The sequence below is a fragment of the Ctenocephalides felis genome, unplaced genomic scaffold (assembly GCF_003426905.1).
Source record: "Ctenocephalides felis isolate EL2017-DRISC unplaced genomic scaffold, ASM342690v1 CF-g0.4_SCAFFOLD_01492, whole genome shotgun sequence".
NCBI lineage: Eukaryota > Metazoa > Arthropoda > Insecta > Siphonaptera > Pulicidae > Ctenocephalides > Ctenocephalides felis.
In genome coordinates, this window is record NW_020537646.1 from 4,742,954 (window position 1) to 4,767,136 (window position 24,183).

The 24,183-nt window shown below is 28.4% G+C and overlaps 5 protein-coding genes across 6 annotated transcripts; 4 read left to right on the forward strand and 1 right to left on the reverse strand.

Moving 5' to 3' along the window:
• Positions 1 to 682: 682 nt before the first annotated feature.
• Positions 683 to 3,559, reverse strand: LOC113370039 (methionine-R-sulfoxide reductase B1-like). The gene is made up of 4 exons (XM_026610691.1): positions 3,447 to 3,559; positions 2,439 to 2,552; positions 1,914 to 2,075; positions 683 to 939 (listed from the first exon to the last, which is right to left on the reverse strand). Exons 1-4 carry the CDS (start codon positions 3,538 to 3,540, stop codon positions 797 to 799), a joined length of 513 nt encoding a protein of 170 aa, XP_026466476.1. The 5' UTR covers positions 3,541 to 3,559; the 3' UTR covers positions 683 to 796.
• A 1,155-nt stretch (positions 3,560 to 4,714) lies between these two features.
• LOC113370294 lies at positions 4,715 to 6,802 on the forward strand. The gene is made up of 2 exons (XM_026610965.1): positions 4,715 to 5,198; positions 5,634 to 6,802. The coding sequence occupies exons 1-2, from the start codon at positions 4,715 to 4,717 to the stop codon at positions 6,758 to 6,760; spliced, it is 1,611 nt and encodes a 536-aa protein (XP_026466750.1). The 3' UTR covers positions 6,761 to 6,802.
• Positions 6,803 to 8,051: 1,249 nt separating this feature from the next.
• LOC113370663 lies at positions 8,052 to 10,597 on the forward strand. 2 transcript variants are annotated; one of them, XM_026611359.1, is made up of 13 exons: positions 8,052 to 8,113; positions 8,226 to 8,427; positions 8,493 to 8,711; positions 8,792 to 8,821; positions 8,900 to 8,950; positions 9,020 to 9,088; positions 9,363 to 9,401; positions 9,468 to 9,530; positions 9,594 to 9,665; positions 9,740 to 9,987; positions 10,054 to 10,213; positions 10,292 to 10,391; positions 10,504 to 10,597. In XM_026611359.1, the coding sequence occupies exons 2-13, from the start codon at positions 8,226 to 8,228 to the stop codon at positions 10,562 to 10,564; spliced, it is 1,314 nt and encodes a 437-aa protein (XP_026467144.1). In that variant the 5' UTR covers positions 8,052 to 8,113; the 3' UTR covers positions 10,565 to 10,597. The 2 variants fall into 2 exon arrangements, with proteins under 2 accessions (XP_026467144.1, XP_026467145.1); XM_026611360.1 differs by having other exon boundaries at positions 8,111 to 8,427; positions 8,903 to 8,950.
• A 2,123-nt stretch (positions 10,598 to 12,720) lies between these two features.
• LOC113371505 (farnesol dehydrogenase-like) lies at positions 12,721 to 17,064 on the forward strand. Its single transcript, XM_026612130.1, has 7 exons — positions 12,721 to 12,812; positions 15,087 to 15,250; positions 15,423 to 15,577; positions 15,667 to 15,813; positions 16,344 to 16,479; positions 16,583 to 16,735; positions 16,955 to 17,064. The coding sequence occupies exons 2-7, from the start codon at positions 15,119 to 15,121 to the stop codon at positions 16,994 to 16,996; spliced, it is 765 nt and encodes a 254-aa protein (XP_026467915.1). The 5' UTR covers positions 12,721 to 12,812; positions 15,087 to 15,118; the 3' UTR covers positions 16,997 to 17,064.
• A 979-nt stretch (positions 17,065 to 18,043) lies between these two features.
• Positions 18,044 to 23,856, forward strand: LOC113370296. Its single transcript, XM_026610967.1, has 19 exons — positions 18,044 to 18,175; positions 18,512 to 18,666; positions 18,933 to 19,079; positions 19,142 to 19,283; positions 19,586 to 19,738; positions 19,823 to 19,857; positions 20,020 to 20,051; positions 20,629 to 20,738; positions 20,803 to 20,957; positions 21,072 to 21,218; positions 21,302 to 21,443; positions 21,523 to 21,675; positions 22,408 to 22,412; positions 22,547 to 22,679; positions 22,738 to 22,892; positions 22,983 to 23,129; positions 23,311 to 23,452; positions 23,531 to 23,683; positions 23,815 to 23,856. The coding sequence occupies exons 1-19, from the start codon at positions 18,044 to 18,046 to the stop codon at positions 23,854 to 23,856; spliced, it is 2,280 nt and encodes a 759-aa protein (XP_026466752.1).
• Positions 23,857 to 24,183: the final 327 nt, after the last annotated feature.

Sequence of the window (24,183 nt, forward strand, 5' to 3'; positions counted from 1 at the left end):
TTTAGAATTCAAAATTCTGAAAAAATTATAGAAATTTCAATTTTTTCACATAATACCATATAATTATTTTGCATGATATGTTAATAATGAATAGTAATTATTGTAAAATCTAATGTAAAATATTTAAGAAGTTTTGTTTAATATATCGGTTTTATAGTATTTTCTGATAGTATATGGTTTCATAAAAAATTAATAAAATATTGTATATTGAAAATTATATTAATATTATTTTCTATTGCTTTTGAGTTAATAATAAATTATTGAAAATATAAATTTCTTTAATTGCAAATAGTAACTAAATCAAATTAATGAAAGAAATATTTTTTATCATAACAACATGCATTGCGTTAATACATAAAAATTAAATATATGTTTTAATTATTTAACATAATTTATTATGTTTTCTAGGAGTATATTAAGTACATATTGAATAATTTAAATTCATAACAAGTATTAGCTTATCAGATTGGAATTAACACAACTTTTATCTTATAAAAATATATTTAGCACACATTATTATATTATATTGGTTATATAAATTATTAGTTACAAAAATGTCATGTTTATCATGGAAGTTCAATTTAACAATTTTTCAATCTAGCTATAAACCTAATCCATAGAAGATGTTAATGAATGAATCAGCATTGAAAAAAAATTGCAAGCATTCCTTAGAAGAGTCCGAATAATAAGTAAGCACAGTCTATTAATATTTTTGTATTGCATAATGTTTCAAAATTATGAATCTTCCATTGGGTTAGGTGTATATTCTTAATATATCAATTTATAGTTCATAATTTCAGCTCTTCTGTTCCTTTTCCACAAAGTCCATGGCTGCTGAGTTAATGCAATATCTTTTCCTGGTAGGAGCTGGACCATCTTCAAATACGTGACCCAAATGCGCCGAACAATTTGCACAGCGGACTTCGGTGCGTACCATATCTGGCCGTGATATCAGCAATAAGAGGTTGCTACCAACTTTATTCGGTAAGAAGGATAATGGGATATTGGACAGAAAAGGATTTCATCATTCATGAAATATTTACACAGATTATTAGGACATTCACACAGATATAACAAATAATAGATAGATTTTGTTAATAAAAAGAAAAAAAATAATACCAATAAGATAATAAAAGCATTCACACAAGACATGATTATGGTATAGGAAAAGATTGAAAATGAAATGAAGGAAAGACAGACAAACCTCATTAGAAATTTCTTCTTAACTTTCACCAGAAAAAAGATGAGTAATTCAAACTAAACTCATGCTAATGTTAATCAACGTATTTTCTTGTTTTTGGAAAGAAAGTAAAACAAGCAAGGGCATGCTATAAATTGGTTAATGGAATTTATAATTTTACAAAGTGATACTACAATATTCACACTACACAACAATCACAATCAAGCAGGAAGAGTGAATTAATATGGAAGGATGTTGAGAGGAACATAACATATGCAAATCTTAAAATAATATGCTTTTATATTAACATAAAAACTAGTAAAAACAAAAAAGCAACATTTGCAAGTGAAACATTGATCAATAGTTGGATATAAATATATTGAAGAGGACCAGAACTTGAATAAATCATAAAATTTTGTAATTTGGAATGTCCTAATTATTCAGTTTTTCAACAATGCGACTGATAGTAAATCAGAAGAGTTATTCAAGTTTTAGATATATGGAAAGTATATTCTAATTATTTTAAACGGTCATTGATTGATGCAATATATAATATGTGAAATAGCAGAATATTAAGTTATTCAAATTATATGTATCACTAGTCAATTAAGTCTTATATATTCCAAGTGATCTCCTCTTCAACTTTCTAAGCAAACACACAAATTTTGCTCTATTAATTAAATCAAATATATGCACTTGAAAACAATATTCATATAAAATTTGTGATTCTTACCTAGACTTGTATCATGATGTAAAGTAACTTTTCCTTTTTCAAGTACATCATTGAAAGCGGGCCATCCACAGCCCGAATCAAACTTATTATCAGAGCTGAATAACTCTTGACGACATACTACACAGAGATAGGTGCCTGGAGTCTTATGCTTGTTATAACATCCTGGAAATGATTTAATTAAAGTAAATACCTTTTTTTAAATATATATCTGATAAATTGATTAATTTTTATTTGGTATGAGTCATAATTATAAAAATTAGCACATGGGCATTTTGCTGATTGTAAATTTAAATATTGAGCGCTATTTGAGACAATAGTGAAGTTATCTAAATAGCTAAACAACTAACTTCATTATAATCAAATATAATATTTTTATAGATTTTATCATATTAATATTTTAATATGTGAGGTTAATTTCAATTTTAACCTATAAATAGTGAAAAGTGAAATTATGCAAAAAAATGTAAGTACCAATAAATAAAGATGTTTTTTGTGAAATTATAATTATACATTAGTTTGACATACCCGAAAAGGGCCTCTCGGTCCCTGCTTCTTGTGTAACATGATACTGAATAGAGGTTAACCTCTTTTTCAAAGCTTCTTTATCCTCCATGGTAGTATTTAATTTCTTACTCGATACTAAAAATAATATTTTTCACTTCTAATATTTGTACTCAATGTTATTATTGTTTACTTTCGGCCACAAAACAGCAAACTATTTTTAAAGGCTACTTTACCGTATCGATGAATGGCGATGACGATACTATAGTGATCTAACTCTAATTATAGAGCTCAATGTCAATCTCTGCGATAATGCATATGGGAGGTGGTTTAGTATTAAAAGAATTACGTTTGTGTATTAGTTGTGTGATTAATATTGTTGAAGGATTTGTGCGAATTTACAAATTATGTTTTATGCCGCATACTTAAAAAAAAATGTCGGGCAGTAATGTCAAATATTTGTACAAAGATCAAGTTTATCAGATCGATTGCCAAATGTAAATGTAAGCCAAGCATCTATATTTGAAATAAACATATGCTTAAAATACACAATCAAAAGTGGTATTTTTAATTTGACCTATATATGAATCAAGACGTATTATTTATATGCGTAATTTCATTCTGTGTAAAATATGCAGATAGGGAAATGAATCATGATTTTCTCCATATACAATCATGTTTTTATAATTAAAAACAAAATAGATTTTCAACAAGCAAACTATATTCGGTTATAAACGAAACTCAAAAAAATATGTTTTTTATATATTTTGAATCCCAGTTCGGCCATTTTTTTAATTTGAAAAATTAAATATAACTAACAACCAAGTTCAGTTGAGTCAAAGTTCTTGAATTTGACAGATGGATTGTTGTTAAAAAAAACTTTTTTTTTGTTTATAATTAAAATACATCTTTTACCATTTATATTGTGCAGAAGCAGTTTCGTTTAAAAATGATTAACAAAAATTTCTAATTATTTATGTCATCTGATTTGTGATTCAAGTCATATCTATTTTTGAATGTGTTACACCATACCGGAACTAATATCGCCCATTCCAGAAGTTACGACAGATGATCCGGAACTTGTACGTATTATATTTCTTAAAACAGCTCTAGTAATTTTTAACATTTCAGTTTATATTATTTTGTAAAAGATGTTCAATTACGACAGAAATGTGCGTCAAAATAAAATGTCACTTCTTACTACGTATATAAGGAAATATTACGCATGTGCTGAACTAAATTTGCCGGTGTAGAATGTGTGTCGTCAATTATCTACAAACGTGATTTACATTTAGAGCTCCAGTTGTAATGGGATTGAATTAGGATAATGTTTTGAGCAAATGTTATTTTTAATAAATGTGCTGGTTGTTTAAGGAAAAATTAAAATAAAATATTTCTAGCAACATCACTAAAAAGTCATGGAATCACCTTGCAAAATTTGCATTCCAACACACTTATTCGTACACAAAGATTAGGCACACGATGCGTATTATGAACATATAAGTCGCAAATATTTCTATTAGAAGCAAAGTTTAATAACTAAATAAACACAAAATTTTTGTCATAATGATATGATTAAATTGAATGTGCCTTATCCTTATCAATTGAATGAATATATGATATGTTTTCATTAGTTTATCTCTAGACTTCTAATAAATATCACAAAAAATTGCCTTAATTTGATAATAGAAGATTATAATTTTAATTAGTATGTTTATAAGCATGTTAATAAATTATAGAAAAACAAAAACTGCTTTGAATGATTTTTGAATTGCAATCAAATATATCCTTGGCGGCAAAATTCGCCAAAAAATATTGTAATATAATGTGTTATTTGAAGACAACCCAAATGGCCCATACAGCACGGGTCAAGCAATGGTCAACCTGTTTGGTCCCATTTACAGCCTACAGGGTTATTATAAGCCCATTATGGGCCAATTTATGACGCAGTGGGCTTAGACCCATACGTTACGCGCCGGGTCAAACAATGGTCGACCCACTCTTACCCATTACTCACCGTGTTGTTATGGGCAAATGAAAAATGTATTCAAATATACCGCGCATGCGCATACGCGTGCGCGGCGTTTGCGCAACTAGCGCACAGATGGCGGCACTTCTATGTTGTTCGGCGTCATTTGCAATTCTTTGTTTGATGACTTCAGACTGTCATAGATAAACAATTATAAACTGAGTGCTGAAAAGGAAAATTATGCTACTAAAATCCTGAACAATATTAGAATATAATATATTCGTAATTTGTTTGTTGTTTGACTCTGTAATTTGTCAATAAATAAATAAATATGTCTGATAAAAAAATTCGCAAACACATTGCGACTGTGTCAGATAGACATTTTTATAGAAGACTTAATTGGGAAATGCAGAAATTACGTTCGGAAAGTGTTTTGCAGAACTCTGAATGCGAAAAGGATAATATTGATTTGCCTAGTACTAGTGCTTGTACAATAGATAATATTGAAACTGCGACTAATGCTTCTATTGTAGATGACTTTGGAGGACCGTCTTCTTACCAGGCAGAGTTACAGGGCGATGTTGAAAGAAATGATTATTCTTCTCTTTCAGATAGCGAGGATGATGATATAACTGAAGTTTTTGATGCAAGACAATTTTTAGCAGAGTGGGCTGTGAATTATCAGATACCTCATAATGCTGTATCTGCACTACTTAAAGGGCTAAAACTTCATGATTGTTTCAGTGATTTACCAGCAGATAGTAGAACACTTCTGAAAACAAAAAGGACTGCTGTATCAAAAGTTGTAAGTCCAGGTGAATATATTCATTTTGGTTTATTAACTGGATTGAAAGATTCTATTGATAGGTTGAAATTGAAATCTTCTATCATCGAATTAGAAATTAATGTTGATGGTTTACCTCTCTCAAATTCTTCGAACATGTCAGCTTGGCCTATCTTATGTTCTGTAATTCTTACCAAATATATATTTATTATTGGACTTTACTGTGGGCTTGAGAAACCTAAAGATTCAAATGAATTTTTAAGTGATTTTGTCGATGAAATAATTATATTAAGCACTGAGGGTTTTGATCACAATGGGAAACATTATAAGATACGCATTAAATATTTTGTTTGTGATACTCCCGCCAAATCATTTATATTGCAGACAAAGGGACACACAGGCTACTTCAGTTGCTCGAAATGTCTTGTTCGTGGTTCACATATTAATCGCAGAATTTGCTTTCCAGAAATGCAATCACCTGCAAGAACTGATGAACACTTTCGAAGCTTAGAAGATGAAGACTACCACAATGGCTATACGAGATTGCTTGAAATACCGTACATTGGTTTAGTTACTAATGTACCACTTGACTATATGCATTTGATTTGTTTAGGAGCTGTTAAGAGATTGATGCTTTTGTGGACTGAAGGTGAGCTTCCAATTCGTTTACCATATGCTAAAACTAATGACATTTCCAATTTTTTATGCAGCTTAAAGATTTATATACCCAAGGAATTTGCTAGGAAGCCTCGATCATTGAAATATGTGAGATCATGGAAAGCTACAGAATTTAGACAATTATTATTGTATAGTGGTCCAGTAGTTTTGAAATCTCATATTTCAAATGACTTTTACAAAAATTTTCTTACTTTACATGTTGCTATTAAAATTTTATGTAGCAACACATTATTAATTGATCTTTTAGATTATGCTGAGCAGCTACTTCATTATTTTGTTGAAAGTTTTAAGGTATTATATGGAGATCATAATGTAAGTCATAATATACATAACATATTACACTTAGCTAATGACGCCAGAAGTTTTGGTACACTTGATTCATTTAGTGCCTTTAAATTTGAGAATTACATGCAGGTCTTGAAAAAATACATACGGAAGTCAGAGAAACCATTGCAGCAGATTTATAAAAGATACTTTGAGGTAAAAGAACATTTTATAGGTAAAGATGTAAGGCCTGTAGCCATGTCTAGAGTTTGTGAGAAGTCTATGCATTTCGAAGGGCCTTTGATAGAGTATTGTGGTAATCCACAGTATAAGGTTGTATATTGTTCAGATTTCACATTCAATATTAATGAAAAGTCCGATTCATTTTGTGCTTTACGTAATGGTAAAATTGTGAATATAATTAATGTGGCATTCTGTACAAAACTGAATCAATTAGTAATAATAGGTAAAGAATTTAAAGTGAAAGAAGATTTGTATGACCATCCCTGCAAATCCTCTTTAATTGGGGAATATATGTTGAGTGAAACATCTGATTTATTAACATGGCCCATAACAGAAATTATTCACAAATATGTTGTATTTCCTCTCTGTACAGATATTGGGAAATATGCAGGAATTCCAATGGAGTGATATATATACTTGCATTATCATACTTTTTCATAAAACTATTTTTTCGGGTGATTATCAGTCATAATAAAAACATCTTTTTTATGGATGATTAATAATACCAAATACTATACTTAAAATAATAATAAATAATGTTTTCATTCTGTTTGAAATCTCAAAAACACAAAGCAATGAAGACGCTTTGTCAAAGTTTTTTTTATTAGCTAAAAATGACGGCATTTACAAAGGATTTTGGTTCCTATATATATCGGAATCTATATAAAAACATCTTTTTTTTATGGATGATTAATAATATAAATACTATACTTAAAATAATAATAAATAATGTTTTCATTCTGTTTGAAATCTCAAAAACACAAAGCAATGAAGACGCTTTGTCAAAGTTTTTTTTATTAGCTCAAAATGACGGCATTTACAAAGGATTTTGGTTCCTATATATATCGGAATCTATATAAAAGCATCTTTTTTAATGGATGATTAATAATACCAAATACTATACTTAAAATAATAATAAATAATGTTTTCATTCTGTTTGAAATCTCAAAAACACAAAGCAATGAAGACGCTTTGTCAAAGTTTTTTTTATTTGTTCAAAATGACGGCATTTATAAAGGATTTTGGTTCCGACATATATCGGAATCTATGAATAACGAAATATTTATCCGTGAGCATAAGACATGGGTTGATTTTTTTTTAATTTAATTTATTTTTATAATAAGGAACTTTTAGTGCATTCAACTTCGAAAATATTTTTACGCCTTTGGCGGTTGGTATCAATAAGTACTATCATTTTACGCCCATGCGACAAGCCACGCCTGCCAAAATCTTTGGCGGCACGGCGGCACATCACTGAATTAGACTATTTTGTCTGGTGGATTAATTAATTTGTCAAATAATTGCATTTTTATTATATCAATCAATTGGTATTTTTTAACAGTCTTTTTGATCAATTTTTCATACTTTTTAATGCAATAATTATTAAATATTTGCGTATGTTAAAAAACATAACTTTGAAAATATTTGTTCACCGCGAATTATGTCGGTTGGTATCAATGAAATGTTTAAATGCTTGATTATAGAGCACCTCTAATGCTCTATGTTGTATTTGGTTGTATTTTAGTTTTGTTTATCGTGCTGCTTTATTAATAAGGTTTTTTTATCTAAAATAATATAAAATTCGATTAAATATTTCATAATATTTTAATCATTTTTATTATTAAATTATATAGTTTTATATAATTATATAGTTTAATATATTAACCACACCTACCGCGTTAAGCCACACCTACCGATTTGATAGGCGTTTCATAGAGGTTACTTCTGCACGTTGAAATTAAAATTTATAAAACCATCAAGGTAAGCAATTCATTAGATTAATTCTTCGAATATAATAATCTATGAAAAGATTATATTCAAATATTCTAGTAATTTATGATAAAAATGTAAACTAATTGGGTTTTAATTTTAGATGAGCATAAAATCATTCATTGTGGTTTTGTTTGAAGATGGGGTGGATATAATCCCAAAAAATTGGTTTAATAGAGAAGATTGTACATCTTTCTATCCTAATTTTGAGGATAAAAAGTTGTACAATATAGCAGTGAAGCAGATGATGCAGCCAAGGGAGTCTTGGAAAAGATACAAAGTCCACAGAGTTTTTACATCTACGGGTGGATAGCATAACAGATATAATTAGTAATAAGAGTATCAAAATATATTTCTATTATGATTGTAGACTCATTTGAAGTGGGACTTGATAAAATGAAGGAGGCCCTCGAATATTCTGATTTAACTTCTGATGCGGAGGCAAGAAAGGTACAAAGGAGAGTTCGTGCCAGAAGGAACCGAAGTTCCAGTGATGATTTTGACCTGGACTCCGAGCCTAGCGTCTTGCCTCCAGCTCCTGCACCACCAACTTTATTGAGTAGATGTTCTACTCCTGTTGCAAACAACAGTAAGATCGCATACAATAAATTGTATTTAATTAAATATTTATTATCAAATGTAAATCTTGCATTCATTTTTACTTTATAGGCTTTGATAACGCATTTATCGGACAGAGTAGTAAGTAAACCCAATGCAAATCAAATGAAGTTATTTTATGTTGATATTAATAATCTAAAATTTTTGATTTCACATCAGTAGTTAATAGACAACACCAATCAACACCAAGTCAACGTCTAATTAACACTTGTAAGTAATCTTCTAAAAAGTATATTGATGTATGTAACATTAATCATATCACCTAATATTATATTTAAGATTGCGATGAGGCCGGAAGGCTGGTTGATCATGCTGGGAGCAGCACAGAGCCCACGGGTGGGTACAAAGGTGAGTTATTTCATTACATTAATTACATCAATGTTACATTATGAAGTTAAGCTTGAAAAAACAGAATTGTTGAAACTCTATTAAGATTGGATACAAAAATCAATCAGAATTTTGAACAAATATGTGCAAGCATAGATAGCAAGCACTAATATGTAATGGACAGGCTTGATAACATTGCTGCCAGTGTAATGTATATATACACTGGCATATAATATATATATATTATATATATCTTATGTTTAATTCAGTTCAGTTTAAACCATTTTATTTTTAGGCTTCGACAACGGATTGTTTGGACATACCATGCAGAGCAGTAAGTAAACTCAATGCAAATCAAATAAAGTTATGTTATGTTGATATTATTAATCTAAAATTTTAGATTCCACATCAGTAATGGTTAATAGGGGACCAACGCCAAATACAAGGCGTCTAAATAACACTTGTAAGTAATCTACTAAAAAGTATAATAATGTTACATATCATATCACCTATTATTATATTTAAGATTATGATGATGGAAATAGGATCTTTGACCATGGTGCTGGGAGCAGCACAGAGCCCATGGATGGGTACAAAAGTGAGTTATTTCATTACTTTAATTACTTCAATGTTAATGTACATTATGAAGTTAAGACAACTTTAAAAAAACAGATTTGGAGAAACTTATTTCGAGGCTGGACACAAAAATAAATCTAAAATTTGAGCAGCTGAATGCCACCATCGACAGTAAGCTCCAAGCTGTGATGGACAGCATTAGTAGGCAGTGCTGCCAGTGTAAAAAGGCGAATGATTTGCCTGATTATACACTGGCAGTTTATAATAAATTTCCTGTTCGGACAGAGGCAGAACTGCTAGATGTGGAGCAGCTATTGACAGATGCGTCAATAGCAGAAAAATTGGTAAATATGATATGTTTCTGAATGGATAAAATGGACAAATCAATTACATATACTGTATCATTTTAGAAAGCACGCCTAGGACGAGTTGGTGGCGTAGATTGCAAAAGCGCTACCATATCTCTTTTAAAAAAAGTATTTAAGGATGTGGTAGCGAAGGAGTATAGCTGGGTTGGAGGCAAAGCGAAGAAGAATTTTTCGGCTCTTCTGATAGTAAAAATGATTATAGGTATTAATTAATGCATTAAATGACTTACTTTAAACTATTTATTATTTAAACAAATAATTGAACCAATAATGTTTTCAGATATTGTATCTGAACAACAGCGTGTGACGCAGAGCCAAGTGGAGCAGTGTGCCAAAGGATGGCTGCGTCATGCTCATGACAGATTTGTTCGGAGTGCTCCGTAAGTTGAAATATATTCCAGATATTTCCAAAATGTCAATTAACATTTTTCATTATATAAAATAAACATGTAAAACTATAGTTTATAATAATTCAAAATTTGTTCTTTTCAGTGCTTTAGAAGGTGATGTTGAACCGAATGTCAATAATGATAATAATAATGCAAATAATTAAAATAAAAAATAAAATAATTAGTTTAAATTTAATAGTACTAGATAATAAGATAATGATAAGTTTTAGGATAATGATTACCTTAGGATAATGATTTAGTTAAGTTAGTTTAATTTAGTTATATTTAGTAGTAGTTTAAATAAATTTATAATTTATTTAATTTAATAAATATGTTACATATGGAATTGCAGTTTTAGTTCATTCAATATTTATTACTATATGGATTATTTATTACAAATACGCACGGAAAGTATGCAACCATTATTGCACAATATACCGCCATTTTGACCCATCGCAATACCATTCCAGCCCCATAGCATACCCGTATTGAACCCGTCGGGTTGACCATGGGTCAAACCAGGGCTCTGACATATGTGTCGCCATGGGTTCACCTATGTTCATATATGGTACCAGTGGGTTGACCATAGGTTAACCCCACAGCCCATTGTGACGACCATAGGTTGACCATATGTCAACCATGTGCTGTGTGGGGGTTGTCCCTTTTTTGGGATTATTAAATTTTTCAAATAGATATTTAATATATATAATATTTCAGCCAGATCCCAGAAGACTTGACTTGAAATCATATTAAAATCTATATTTTCAAGTATATAAAACTGATATAACTACCGCTTCATATCAAGCTGCTTGAGACTGGAATTGATCCTGGAACATTGTTGTTGCAAAATTAAAGTTATTAAGGATAGTACCAGGACCACTTCGAATGATAAAGAGAAAATACACAGAAATAAACATTTTTTTGTTAAAGGTGTATTATAGAATCTTTTTGGCTTTATCTCTTATTAGATATTAGTGATTATCTAATTTTAATGATTATCTTATTATTTTTTGTGTAGTTTGTGTTGAAAATTAAATTCATTTCTTAGGGCAATTATTTTTCAAACAGTTTCATTGCCAAAGCCAAAATACTTAGTTCACCGTAAATAAAAAGTGTAATCTAATATAACATGTTATAAATTGTATGAATCTTTACATGGCTGATAATTTTTGGCCTGTAATTTACATTTATATTTTGACTTCCCTGTGTTCCTTAGTGGACTTTCAAAACAGGGACATCAAATTCGATGTCGACCACGGACAGCTTGATGTAAAGCAGTAGTGACATCGGTTTTCACTGGGAAATATAAATAGCAGTATGTTTTCAAGTCAAAATAGTTCTCACCAGGAGTTGATAACTTTACTAAAAAAAATTATCTGTATTCCAGAAATTGTAATAATAAAAAATTATCAAATATAGATGACAAGGACTTTGATCTAATACAATTAAGACCATAAAAATACATGCATTGCAATCCTTTAAATAAATTAGCCAAAGTAGTAAGCAATATAAAGCTAAAAAATTAATACCTTAAAGTGCATCTATATAATGAAATAATATGTGCAATTAATTATTATATGTTACCAAAGTAATATGTATAAAGTGTATGTGTATTATATATTAAATGTTAGTATTCAATCTTTTTATTAGTAGTTTAAGTTATGAAATTATTAGTGTTATATTATAAATTCATTGTACATAGTCGATTGGCGTTTATATAAATGAATAAATATAAAAATAAGTAAGATTGTTTTAGTTGCCACATATAAGCCAATTCTATTAAGAAATTAGTTGACGAGCTAATAGGACTGGTTAATTCTAATTGCTATTAATAAGATAATTATGTGTATATGTATTCAATGGATAGTGACTAGTACTTATAAAGCGAATAGTTGATTAATCAAAGTTTCTATATTTGTGTTCATGAATTTATATTGTATAAGTTCATATGAATATTTTGCACGAGACTTTTCCCAACCCCTTTACTCCTTTGCTGAATTTATTCTAATGAGACATCCTTACTGTGTCTAATTTCATACTAATATATGAAAATAGACACAGACTTAATTATAGCAGTATAATTAACTGCTGTAATTAAGTGCTATAATGACTAGTACTATTAAAAACTCATTTAAATAGCACATCGAATGCATCACATCCTATTCGATAATAACAAAGTATGTACAATCGATAAGTTAAAAATAATTGAGAAGGCACAATAATGGTTACTGACCAACTATTATGCAATATGTATGGCAGTGTGCGTTATTTCAATGCCAAATAAGACCAAGCCGATCATTTATTTACGTGAGTTTGAATTTTCAGTGCATTATTGCATGTTGCAGCCAGTATGACGTTCTGTTCTCACAATCAGTTGCAGTTGCAGTGTGCATCTACTGCGAGTTGCGTCCGGTAAGTGACACAAATATTTCTTGCAAATTATATTTGTAAAATTCATTTTATTCATAATATATAGTCCTTAGAAATCAAATTTACTAATAATAATATAAGAAGATTTTAATTTATAAACATTGCTGTTATTACTTTGTTTATTATGTACACGTATCATAAGTTTTTAATTTTAATTGAATTAAACATGGTGAAGGCAGTGGCGGATCCAGATCAGGCACCAGGGGGTGTCACCTAATTAAATTATGTATAGAACATATATTTGCAATACGATTAGAAAATCCTTAAATTTTAGAAGTCTTTGACTCCGCCGTTCGTCTATAATAAGTTATATGTTCAAGTTATAAAATGCGTTTGGTAACAAAATACATAATTAAAATCATTATAAAGTAACTTTATTGCTAAATTAGTGTTCTATCAGGGGGGGGGAGCTCATAACCCCCTTGACCCAACCCTGGATCCGCCATAGGGTGAAGGATAGCATTGGTCTCAATGTTAATTATTTCAAATATTATATTAATATATTTCATATATCGTATAACTCATATTGAATTTAATTTTCTTTTATTATAATAATAATATAGGTATATACCAGTTAAATTTTGGTCTAAAATTTTGGTTAAATTTTCAAATTGGTCCTTCTGGTTATGTTGTTTAGGAATGTAGTACAATTTCGAGAAATTCCTTAATGTTATTGATTGTACTAGATATTTACTTCAATATTAAATGAACTTATAATCAAATGTTAAATAATTATAAATAATGTGATTGGTATTGTAAACAGTATAAGCTTTATTTAGCAAATTTCATTGCTAAATAAAAATTTTATACAAGTGAGAGTTCTATAGCAGAAGTATTCATAAATACTTCAATAGATGAATGACCGGTAAAAAATGTACATTTTTATATCTCATATTCGTGTATAAATTTAAATTGTCTATGAAATGGATATAAAAATATTGTATACGAAAAATCAATATGATACAATTTCAATAAAATACATTTGGAACAAAATATAATAGTATATTAAAAATTATATTATTTTAAGTGGATAAATGCTCATAAAAGCCAATAAAAACGTGTATAGAATATCTAACGAGTTATTTCATTATTGGTTGATTTAATAGCATATAAAATAAAAATAGTTTTAAAAAAACGGGAACTGATCGATTATATAAATAGAAAAATAGGCATGACGATTTTGATATTTATAAAGCAATATTCTATTAAGTATACATATAAATGCTTGTTTAAAAATTAAATTTAAGAATTAAAAAATTGCTCTGTAAACAAAAATCTGAATATTTGAAATAATGATCATATTTATCGTTCAAATTTAGCTATTATTTTAATCTTTGTCTTATTTCATCAATTTAGGCTCATCCCAACAATGCAAAAGAAATAGGATCATTTTATGTTTTATTCAGAATAATTTATTTATCCAAACATGTTCATTTATTTTGTGAAACTATTGATTTATAAATTACATATTATAAAACGATAATTATAAATAATATGACTTGATAAAAGTTTATGTGTTATCGTTAAATATTTCCATAAACAAATTCACTGAACCACATGTGTTACAAATTAACTTACAATTTATTTTGTTTTACATATTTTATTTATAAGGACGTTATTAGTTATCCTAAGGTATGTATTTATGCAAGAATAATAATATTTTTTGGTAAGCGTGACGAAAACTAATTTATGTGTAAACATAATCAACACATTGGCGTATATTTTCTCTGATTTATTATTTTACAAGTATAAATCACATAAATAAGATTAAAAAAAAATTATTGATATATAGTTAATTATCAATTTACTTAGAAAGAATTATTACTTATGAATTAATCTCGAGTCTAAAAATGTTATAAATTATACTTTTTTTATAGTTGTGTCTTATTAGGTTTAAAAGCCATGGTCAAATTAACAAACTCGATTTCTTCTTGAAGACGACTTGTAATTTATATGAAAATTAAATATCTGTGTTATTCTCAAAAACATTATCTTTATTCATACCGGATTGTAAAAATGATTTTTGAATAATTCTCTTCACTAACTTTTTTCTCTGCACGCCCTTTACTGCACATTATTTAGTAAACATTTTCTGGTAATTGTTTTGATGGGCAGTGTAATAGTCTATTATCAACTGCGTGTATACACATTCTGATGTTTGTAATAAATATTCATTGTACTGAAAATGCAGCGTACGTATTTATATTTTCATAATTATGATTATGAAGGTTTGCTTATAAATAATGAATATTATAGATCTTTAACTGCAGTTCACCATTTATTCCACGATGGATCGTTGGCAAGGTAAGGTAGCAGTGGTGACTGGTGCAAGTGCAGGAATTGGAGAAGCAATTGTGAAAGACCTGGTTAAAGCAGGAATGAAAGTCGTGGGACTTGCTAGGAGGATCGAGAAAATGGAAGTAAGAAAAATATAAATAAAGGTTTACTATTATTTGTAAAAAAGGCTTATTTGTGGTTCAAGTAGAATATCTATTATCTTTAAACTAAGTCACAGGGGTTAGATTCTGTTCAGGCATCGGATATCAAGTAGTGGTTATGTTTGTTTTCATTTGTTAATTTAATATTTTTCAGGAGAATGCAGCTTCAATGGATACATCCAATGATGGAGAATTTTATCCAGTTAAATGTGATGTATCAAAAGAGCAGGATATTCTGGATGCTTTTGCTTGGGTCAAAGAAACTTTTGGAGGAGTTGATGTATTAGTTAACAATGCTGGCATTTCAAAGTACGCATTTGTTTTGATGATGATTTTTGATACGCATAACTTGATGATGATTCTGAATGTATTAATTTAGATGGTATTAATTTTTCTAGGAATGTGAATCTGACCGATCCTGATAATACTGATGATATTCGGAGTGTTGTGGATGTGAATATTTTTGGTCTTTTCTTCTGTACAAGAGAAGCATTTAATTCTATGAAGGAACGTGATGTTGCTGGACACATAATACATATCAACAGGTAATAATGGATTTTGAACATAAAAATATTGTAATTGGAAGAAAATCGTAAGATTGTAAAGCTATTGCAACCTCGTCATCACCTGTACGTTTTTAGTTCAATCTACCACCAATTTATTCACATTATATCTGGCAAAAAAATTATTATATGTAATTATACACCTGCTCATTTGAAATGTGACGATCTAATAGTCGGTGCAACATTCTTCCAACCATGTTATTACTTTATAATTTTGTTGCAATTGACGTCATACTTGCACAAATCATGCGTACAGTAATTACTTAAAGAAATAAATAGAATGTGAGAATAAATTATGGGGAATATGATACTTTGGAATAACTTGAAATTAGGGCAGAACAAGATTTATTCAAATAATTATATATGGTATAAGATTATAATAAGATTATAATTACACTTACAAACCGTGCACTGAAAGACTTCTTAATGATCAAGTTGGAATAAAACAATTTCAATAAATATTTTATATTTTAAATATATATTACATATACTTACATTTTATATTTAATTAGTGTTTTAGGCCATTGGGTCCCTGATGTTCCTGGATTCAATCTAAATATTTATCCTGGTACAAAATTTTGCTGCACTGCTTCTACTGAAGTTCTACGTAGAGAAATGATTAAAATGGGAAATAAAACAAAAGTTACGGTATGCTTAATAATAATACATTATTATATAAATATATTGTTTACTAATATATATTAGTATTAATTCATTTTGCAATCCAATGAGTTATTATTTTCTTTTTTAGAGCATTAGTCCAGGATTTGTTGCAACAGAAATGGTTGGCAAATCGTCGTCACCAGAAAAGGTTGAAGAATTTTTAAAAAATACTCCACATCTTTTACCGGAAGATATTTCTGAAGCGGTGCTTTATTGTTTAGGCACACCTGAACACGTTCAGGTAATTTATTCAATATATTACATATATATAAATAAAATTATAATATATACTATATACATAAATAAAATTATAATTAGTTTAATTCAAATGAAATTAGTTCAATTCGCGTGATAGGATGTGGTTAAATCAATCTCTTTTATAGATGTTTTATAAAATTAGATTATAATTTGTTTAAAAATGATTTTTTTTTAGATTAATTGTCCATTATCTATTTTATAGGTGCATGAATTGACCATAAGGCCTCAAGGAGAAAACTTCTAAAAATTGCATTGCTAATACATATTGACCCGTATCGCTTTTTTCATTGAAACACCCAGTTTGCACCATTCCACAATTAATAAATATTAATATTAGATTAAAATATATATGTGGCATTTCAATAAACTTATTTTATTGAATGAACGTCTTTGTTTATAATTTTTCAATTTGCAGTAGATGTACGAAAGTGTGAAAATAAAACATATGTTTTAGAACTAAAGTCAAAAATGAGAGTTGACTTAAAATATTTCAAATCGTATTTGCGGTTATATTAAATACATGAAAATGGATTTGAAAATAAGTGAAAATACATTATTATTTTTAAAAAATTATTGTTATTTATTATTCATTACTAATACAGATTGTTCAGACTTTTTTAAAATTTTGCAACTAAGTTATGCATTTGCAAAAAGTCATAAAAAATTTGATGATTTCTAATTCGTATATCCTTGCAGCATTTGAAATTGGTTAAAATAGTAATACTTTTTTTAATTCAAATAATTGTTTTAGTTGAAATATATTTATCAGTCATCTCGATATTTGATGAATCAGCAAGGGACTCGCGTCGATTAGTTTTGGGCGACGATTGGCCGAGCCGTTTCTTTATAATTAGGCGATAAAAGCAAAATTTTACGAACGTGGAATAATAATTATTCCACGTATATATTTACATATATACCTTTCTTTTACAAATTATGCGTGCGTACTCTTTATAACCGAATATTAAGTAAGTGGTGTTACATAACTTCCGTATACATTTCTGTATATCAAAATGGCATCACGCAAAAACTTGTATACCTATGACTTGACAAAAATATAATTCAAGGACAGATTAATTTTTGGTGTAATTATCTCCATCAAGATTCTCATATGGACATCGCATCATTGTGATTTATCATATATCAGCAGCACCTTGTGTAAATCACATATCAGAAATATTCAGTAGTGTATAGTCTGCTTGTGATATCAAAGGTACACCAAGTAATTAGGAAGTTGGGGTTTTATCTTAATTTTATTAATTTAATAATAAGTGAATAAAAATAAATAATAATGGAACGTTGGCGAGGAAAAGTAGCTGTCGTCACAGGAGCAAGCGCAGGAATTGGAGAAGCTATTACTAAGGATCTTGTGGAAGCAGGATTGACGGTCGTGGGCTTGGCCAGAAGGAAGGAAAAAATGGAGGTATATTTTATATTTAAAAAAAATTATGTATTGTTAGATAATAAAAATCAAAACTGTTGATAGAATATATAAATTATTAATATGTCAACACAGCCATTGCATATGAAAATTTGTTTTTGCATTTCAAAAGAGTTTTTTTGCCTATTTTCGGCGTTTTTTTGACGTTGTGATCCATTCAGGTTACGCAAGTTAATTTTATATTTAATTCAACTACATCCAAAATATCGTACAAAATTAAACTTGACATTGAATTATTGAATATTATCTATAGGAAATTAAATTGATAACGCTTTTATCCCATATTATCAATTATCAATTATCATTTTTTCTTGTCAGGAAAACGCTCAATCAATGAACCTGAAGAATGGAGGAAAATTTTCAGCCCGCAAATGCGATGTTTCCAAAGAACAAGATATATTGGATACATTTTCATGGGTCAAAGAAAATCTTGGCGGTGTTGATGTCTTGGTTAATAATGCTGGAATTGTCAGGTGAGCTTATAATTGATAATTGAATGAATTATCGTGTTTCATCATAATTGATTTGATTGTCATTTGTATATTAACGTTATCGTATTTTTATATTATTTCCAATATTGTAATAATATTAATTGTTAGATATGCTTTCGAAAAATGATTGCGAGTACCTCTGGCGTTAACTTTAATGTTCATATAGTTTGGTGGACACAAAGATACATACAAAAACATTAGTTATAAATTACATAAAAATATAGATTCTACTGGTTTTTTGTTAACAGAATGAATATGTTGACGAATTCCGGTAATTCAGATGATTTACGAAGTGTATTAGATGTGAATGTGCTGGGACTTTGTTTTTGCACAAGAGAAGCCTTTAATTCCATGAAAGAACGTGATGTTGCTGGACACATTTTTCACATAAATAGGTAAGTAGATAAAACTTATTAAAAACAATAATCTTCAATATATTAATCATTAACATTTCAAGTGTGGTTGGTCATTCGATACCATTGGTTCCAAATGTTCCTCCTGCCACCAACATCTATCCTGGTTCTAAACACTGTGTGACTGCACTTACTGAAACACTTAGACAAGAAATGATGTATTTGAAGAGTAAAACTAAAATTACTGTAAGTATTTATTATTTCAGGTCTCATAAAGCATTTATAGATTAATTAATTAATGTTTTTAATGCAAAAATGAACAGTGTACATAATACAAAGCTCCAGATGTCTGGATATTCATTTTTATCTTATAGTGAAAAAAAAATAAAAAAATCATACTATTATTTTTTCTTATATTATATATATATATATAATTTCCTATATAATATATATTTTCTTATATTTTACTGTTGTTTCTATATACATATTAATAAAGAATAAATAATTTTAAAGAATATTAAATGAAATGTTTTTATGTATATTTCCAGAGCATAAGTCCAGGCGTAGTTTTGACCGAAATTTTCGATGGAGCTATGAATGAAGAAAAAAAACAAGAGTTTTTGAAATATAATCCATATCTTAACCCAGAAGACATTTCTCAAGCTGTCCTTTACTGCTTAAGTACACCTGAACATGTCCAGGTTAGTTGATTTAATTATTAAAATTAGCTTAAAATTTTATGCGCGATACTTTTGTTTATTTATATTTTGGTTTAATTATTTTAGGTACATGAACTTACAATTAAACCTGTCGGAGAGAAGTTTTAACTACAATTTTATAGTACAAAATTTAAATGAAGGGATATTTCAATGTAATATGAACATAAATGGATACAAATGATTGAAAATTGTGATTATCAAAAATATATATAATAAAGGTTTGGTAGCATAAATATTGTTTTAATTTTTCTTTAATTCTGAAGTGGTAAAATAGATTTAAAATATCAACGCTTTGGTTGGTATCATTCAAACGACAGAAATTTTAACTAAATTATGAATCGGAAGTGTAGATATATTCAGTATATTACTTTTGAATGGCACGCATAATTTATATTTTGCAATGCTTATAATTTTATTATCTTATCAGTAGTTAAAATATTTACATTAAATTATATTTTTGCATTGTGAAATGAAATCCATTTATTTGAAAACTAAATTTCCTAAAACAGACATGTTAAATGCAGAACAAAATTGTCGGAGAAGTATTATCTTATTGAAGAAATAAACTATACATTTTCTGTTATTGTTTGTAAATTATTATTTTCTGATAATATTTCTTTATTAAATTATAACTTCAAGGGTACAATAACAAGGTATGTGGGTTTACTTGTCTTTTTTCTGCTTTTCAAAAATTACATCTAATTGTTAGCAATTGATTACCTAAAGAATATTTGTGTCCATTGTAATAAATCTGTTAACCAGTTATTTGTTATTAACCAATTTTCAACAAATTTAGATCCAACATCAGTTTTGTTCTATTAAATTTTACCTCTGATAATTTATTTTTAAAATGAATCGTTGGACTGGAAAAGTTGCTGTCGTTACCGGAGCAAATTCCGGGATGGGCGCAGCAATTTCAAAGGATCTTGCACAATTGGGCATGCAAGTGGTTGGTTTAGATCTTCAGATCCATACTATTCAGGTAATTATTTCTGTTCTGTGTGTTGAAACCTTGCAAATTTTAATATATTTTCATAAATTTGCAGGAAAATGCTCTTCAGATAAATAGATCGAATGATGGAGCACTTTATCCACGAATTTGTAATATAAGTAAAGAAAAACAAGTAATAGATTCATTTACTTGGATTTTTGAAAAGTTTGGGGGCGTGGATGTTCTTGTCAATGCTGCTGGTATTATTAGGTACACACATCAGGGTCATGATCAACATAAGTTAACTTATGTTCAAAAAATTTAATTAGAATCCTATGTGATGTAGTAAAATAAATTTGTCATTTTTTAAATATCATATCGTAGAAAAAATATGCTAACGAATGTAGGAAATACAAAGGATCTTTGCGATGTATTACAAGTCAATGTACTTGGATTATGTTTTTGTACAAGAGAAGCTTTTAAATCCATGAAAGAGCGTGATGTTTCTGGACACATAATTATCATTAATAGGTAAGATTAACGAAAGTCATTGTTATTATATATATATATATATATATATATATGTATTAAATATCATAAATTATTTGTTTTAGCATGGCAGGGCATTCTATTTTATCATTCCCAGGAATTGCTCCAATGACAAATATTTACGCTGGCTCAAAATATTGCCTAACTGCACTTACTGAAACTTTACGACAAGAAATAACTTACTTGAAGAACAAAACTAAAGTTACAGTAATTATTAAATAAATGTTTTATGCAGTTTTAATATTTAAAAAATTAAAGTTAGTTATTGGGTATTATTACTATTTAGAGTATTAGTCCAGGTCTGACAGCAACAAATATGACAAGAAATTTCTCATCTGATAAAACTAAAAATAAAATTACAGATCGATTTCCTCATTTGCTTCCAGAAGATGTATCGAATTGTGTTAAATTTTGTTTGAGTCTTCCTGAACATGTTCAGGTAAATTAATTACACAACATTGATGACTTTCATTGTTTAATATATTTTGTTCAAATTATGATTTAAAAAATATGTTAATCCTAATTTGTAGTTAATTTTGCATTAAATATTTCTTAGGTGAACGAAATAATGGTGAGAGCAGTCGGTGAAAATATATTATAAAAATGATTAATTTGTTATGTAGATTATTTGTATTTCCTAAGCGATCAGAAATTATATGAAAATATCTAGAAGATCAATTGTAATTTTTTTTGAAAATGAATATCTAACAGAAAAATTCATTATTCTTAAAATTTTAGGCAATAAATATACAAATATATTTGCGTTGTTATTCATAATTATACATCATGAAAAATATAAAAACTATAAATGAATATAATAATTTTTATGCATGTGACTTGTTATCGTAATTTTGCAATTATAAATAATTAATGTATGTTCATTTCAATCGCCGTTTTATGTTTTATTTTGGCATATTACTCTATATTATTCATTTCATAATAAAGCTAATTGGTTACATATTTTATTTGAAAGGGATTTTTGTATAATTATATATTATATAATTGTTTTATTTTTAAACTTGTTCTTCATATTTGTTTATCTCTAAATTTAATTTTGCATAAAGATAATGCGGAAAATGTTTAAAATATATTTCCAATAATTTTGCATATTTATCATATTTATGCATATTGTTAAAACAAGCAGGCATATTTAATAATTGAAATACTTCAGTTACAGTAAAAGTGCACTAAGTACTTAACCGAACAATTTTATGTAATACTTTGAAGCTATTCATTTTTTTTAAATACTTACCTAAAACCAACAACATTTAATTTAATTAATTAATACTATTAACTTTTTATTCTTTTAGAATGAATCGTTGGCTTGGCAAGGTAGCTCTGGTCACTGGTGCCAATTCTGGTATTGGTGCCGCGGTCTCCAAAGATCTCGTCAAAGCCGGCATGAAAGTTGTTGGCGTCGATCTTCAAACAGAAATTATGGAGGTACGATGAAAATATAAAGTTTATAATAAATTTATTAGATTAAATTTGGTGTCTGCAGAAAAATGCGGAGTTGCTTAATAAAACTAAAGGCGGTGAACTTCATCCACGTCAATGCAACGTCACCATGGAACCGCAAGTTCTGGATACTTTTGCATGGATTAAAAAATCTTTTGGAGGAGTTGATGTTTTAGTTAATAATGCAGGAATTATCAGGTAAATAAAAGTCATAAGTTTCATTATATATTTCATGCATGTAAAAGAATTATTGCTTAAATTTTTTATTAACTGGATCTATTTTTCTAGAATGAATATGCTGACGAATCCAAAAAATACTGATGATTTACGTGCTGTACTAGATGTAAATGTTCTTGGTTTATGCTATTTTACCAGAGAAGCTTTTAATTCCATGAAAGAACGCGATGTTAGTGGTCATATCATACATATAAACAGGTGTGCATAATTTGAAAATAATTATATGATAGCGGTCATTAGAGTTGGCTGGTACAGCAGTGTGGGTACTATTGATAAATTATTAGCACAGCAATGGTAAATAATAGTTGGCCTGAAATGTTACAGTGTTATTAGTAGTTTAAGTTCAATGATATACAAATAGTTTTTTTTTATTTTTAAGTTTGACTGGACATCATGTTGGCGTGAACCCTGAAATTCCACCTACACTTTGCATGTATCCAGCATCTAAATTTTGTGTAACCGCCCTGACCGAAACTCTTAGACAAGAAATGGTATATTTGAAAAATAAAACTAAAATAACGGTAATTATACAACCTTTTATTCCTTATAATTTATAATTAACAACAGGAAAAATATTTTTGTGATTCTTATTATCATAGAGTATTAGTCCTGGAGTCGTCGACACTGGAATATTAAAGACTTTTGTGTCTGAAGAGTATCGGGCCCAATTTTTGGAGCAAAACCCACATTTATCACCAGAAGATGTGTCTGAGGCGATTTTGTTCTGTTTGGGAACATCAGAGCACGTACAGGTCTGGCGAAAATTCATATTTAATAAAATATTGTCCTTCAAAATGCTATTGCTCACAACAATTAATTTCTAATATAACATAACAAACGTATTGTTGAATAAATAAAAATTTCATATTTGATTTGTTTTCAGATTCACGAACTGACAATTCGACCAGTGGGTGAAAAATTCTAAAGGTTTGAAGTATTTTTACAAAATACAGGAAATAGTTTATCATTTGTTTGTATTTATTCCGGTTATAAATATATTTATGCATAATTAAATATTATTATGCTATCTTTAATTTATTTATTCAAGTTTTTGGACTAGGTAAAAAAAGCATCTCACTTGTGAATAACTAAAAATCGCATTAGTCTATATATATCTGAATATTTCTTTTGAATTGATATTATATTTTATCAGCATGAAAATTGTATTTGCATATCACATATTTTTTCGCCTCTCAGCTCACAAATCTCTAAATAAATATTCTGCTACTTTCAATTGAAGACGATTTAATTT

Coding starts and splice junctions, on each gene's coding strand:
- LOC113371505 (XM_026612130.1), top strand. CDS start 15,119: ATGGATCGTTGGCAAGGTAAGGTAGCAGTGGTGACTGGTGCAAGTGCA. Junction 16,480..16,582: donor GAAATAAAACAAAAGTTACG/GTATGCTTAATA, acceptor TTTCTTTTTTAG/AGCATTAGTCCAGGATTTGT. Junction 16,736..16,954: donor GCACACCTGAACACGTTCAG/GTAATTTATTCA, acceptor TCTATTTTATAG/GTGCATGAATTGACCATAAG.
- LOC113370039 (XM_026610691.1), bottom strand. CDS start 3,540: ATGTTAAAAATTACTAGAGCTGTTTTAAGAAATATAATACGTACAAGT. Junction 2,553..3,446: donor AATGGGCGATATTAGTTCCG/GTATGGTGTAAC, acceptor TATTATTTTTAG/TATCGAGTAAGAAATTAAAT. Junction 2,076..2,438: donor GACCGAGAGGCCCTTTTCGG/GTATGTCAAACT, acceptor AATCATTTCCAG/GATGTTATAACAAGCATAAG.
- LOC113370663 (XM_026611359.1), top strand. CDS start 8,226: ATGAGCATAAAATCATTCATTGTGGTTTTGTTTGAAGATGGGGTGGAT. Junction 8,822..8,899: donor CGCATTTATCGGACAGAGTA/GTAAGTAAACCC, acceptor ATTTCACATCAG/TAGTTAATAGACAACACCAA. Junction 9,089..9,362: donor GCCCACGGGTGGGTACAAAG/GTGAGTTATTTC, acceptor TTTTATTTTTAG/GCTTCGACAACGGATTGTTT.
- LOC113370294 (XM_026610965.1), top strand. CDS start 4,715: ATGTCTGATAAAAAAATTCGCAAACACATTGCGACTGTGTCAGATAGA. Junction 5,199..5,633: donor ATCAAAAGTTGTAAGTCCAG/GTGAATATATTC, acceptor TTTGCTTTCCAG/AAATGCAATCACCTGCAAGA.
- LOC113370296 (XM_026610967.1), top strand. CDS start 18,044: ATGGAACGTTGGCGAGGAAAAGTAGCTGTCGTCACAGGAGCAAGCGCA. Junction 19,080..19,141: donor CACATTTTTCACATAAATAG/GTAAGTAGATAA, acceptor TAACATTTCAAG/TGTGGTTGGTCATTCGATAC. Junction 20,739..20,802: donor TTCAGATCCATACTATTCAG/GTAATTATTTCT, acceptor ATAAATTTGCAG/GAAAATGCTCTTCAGATAAA.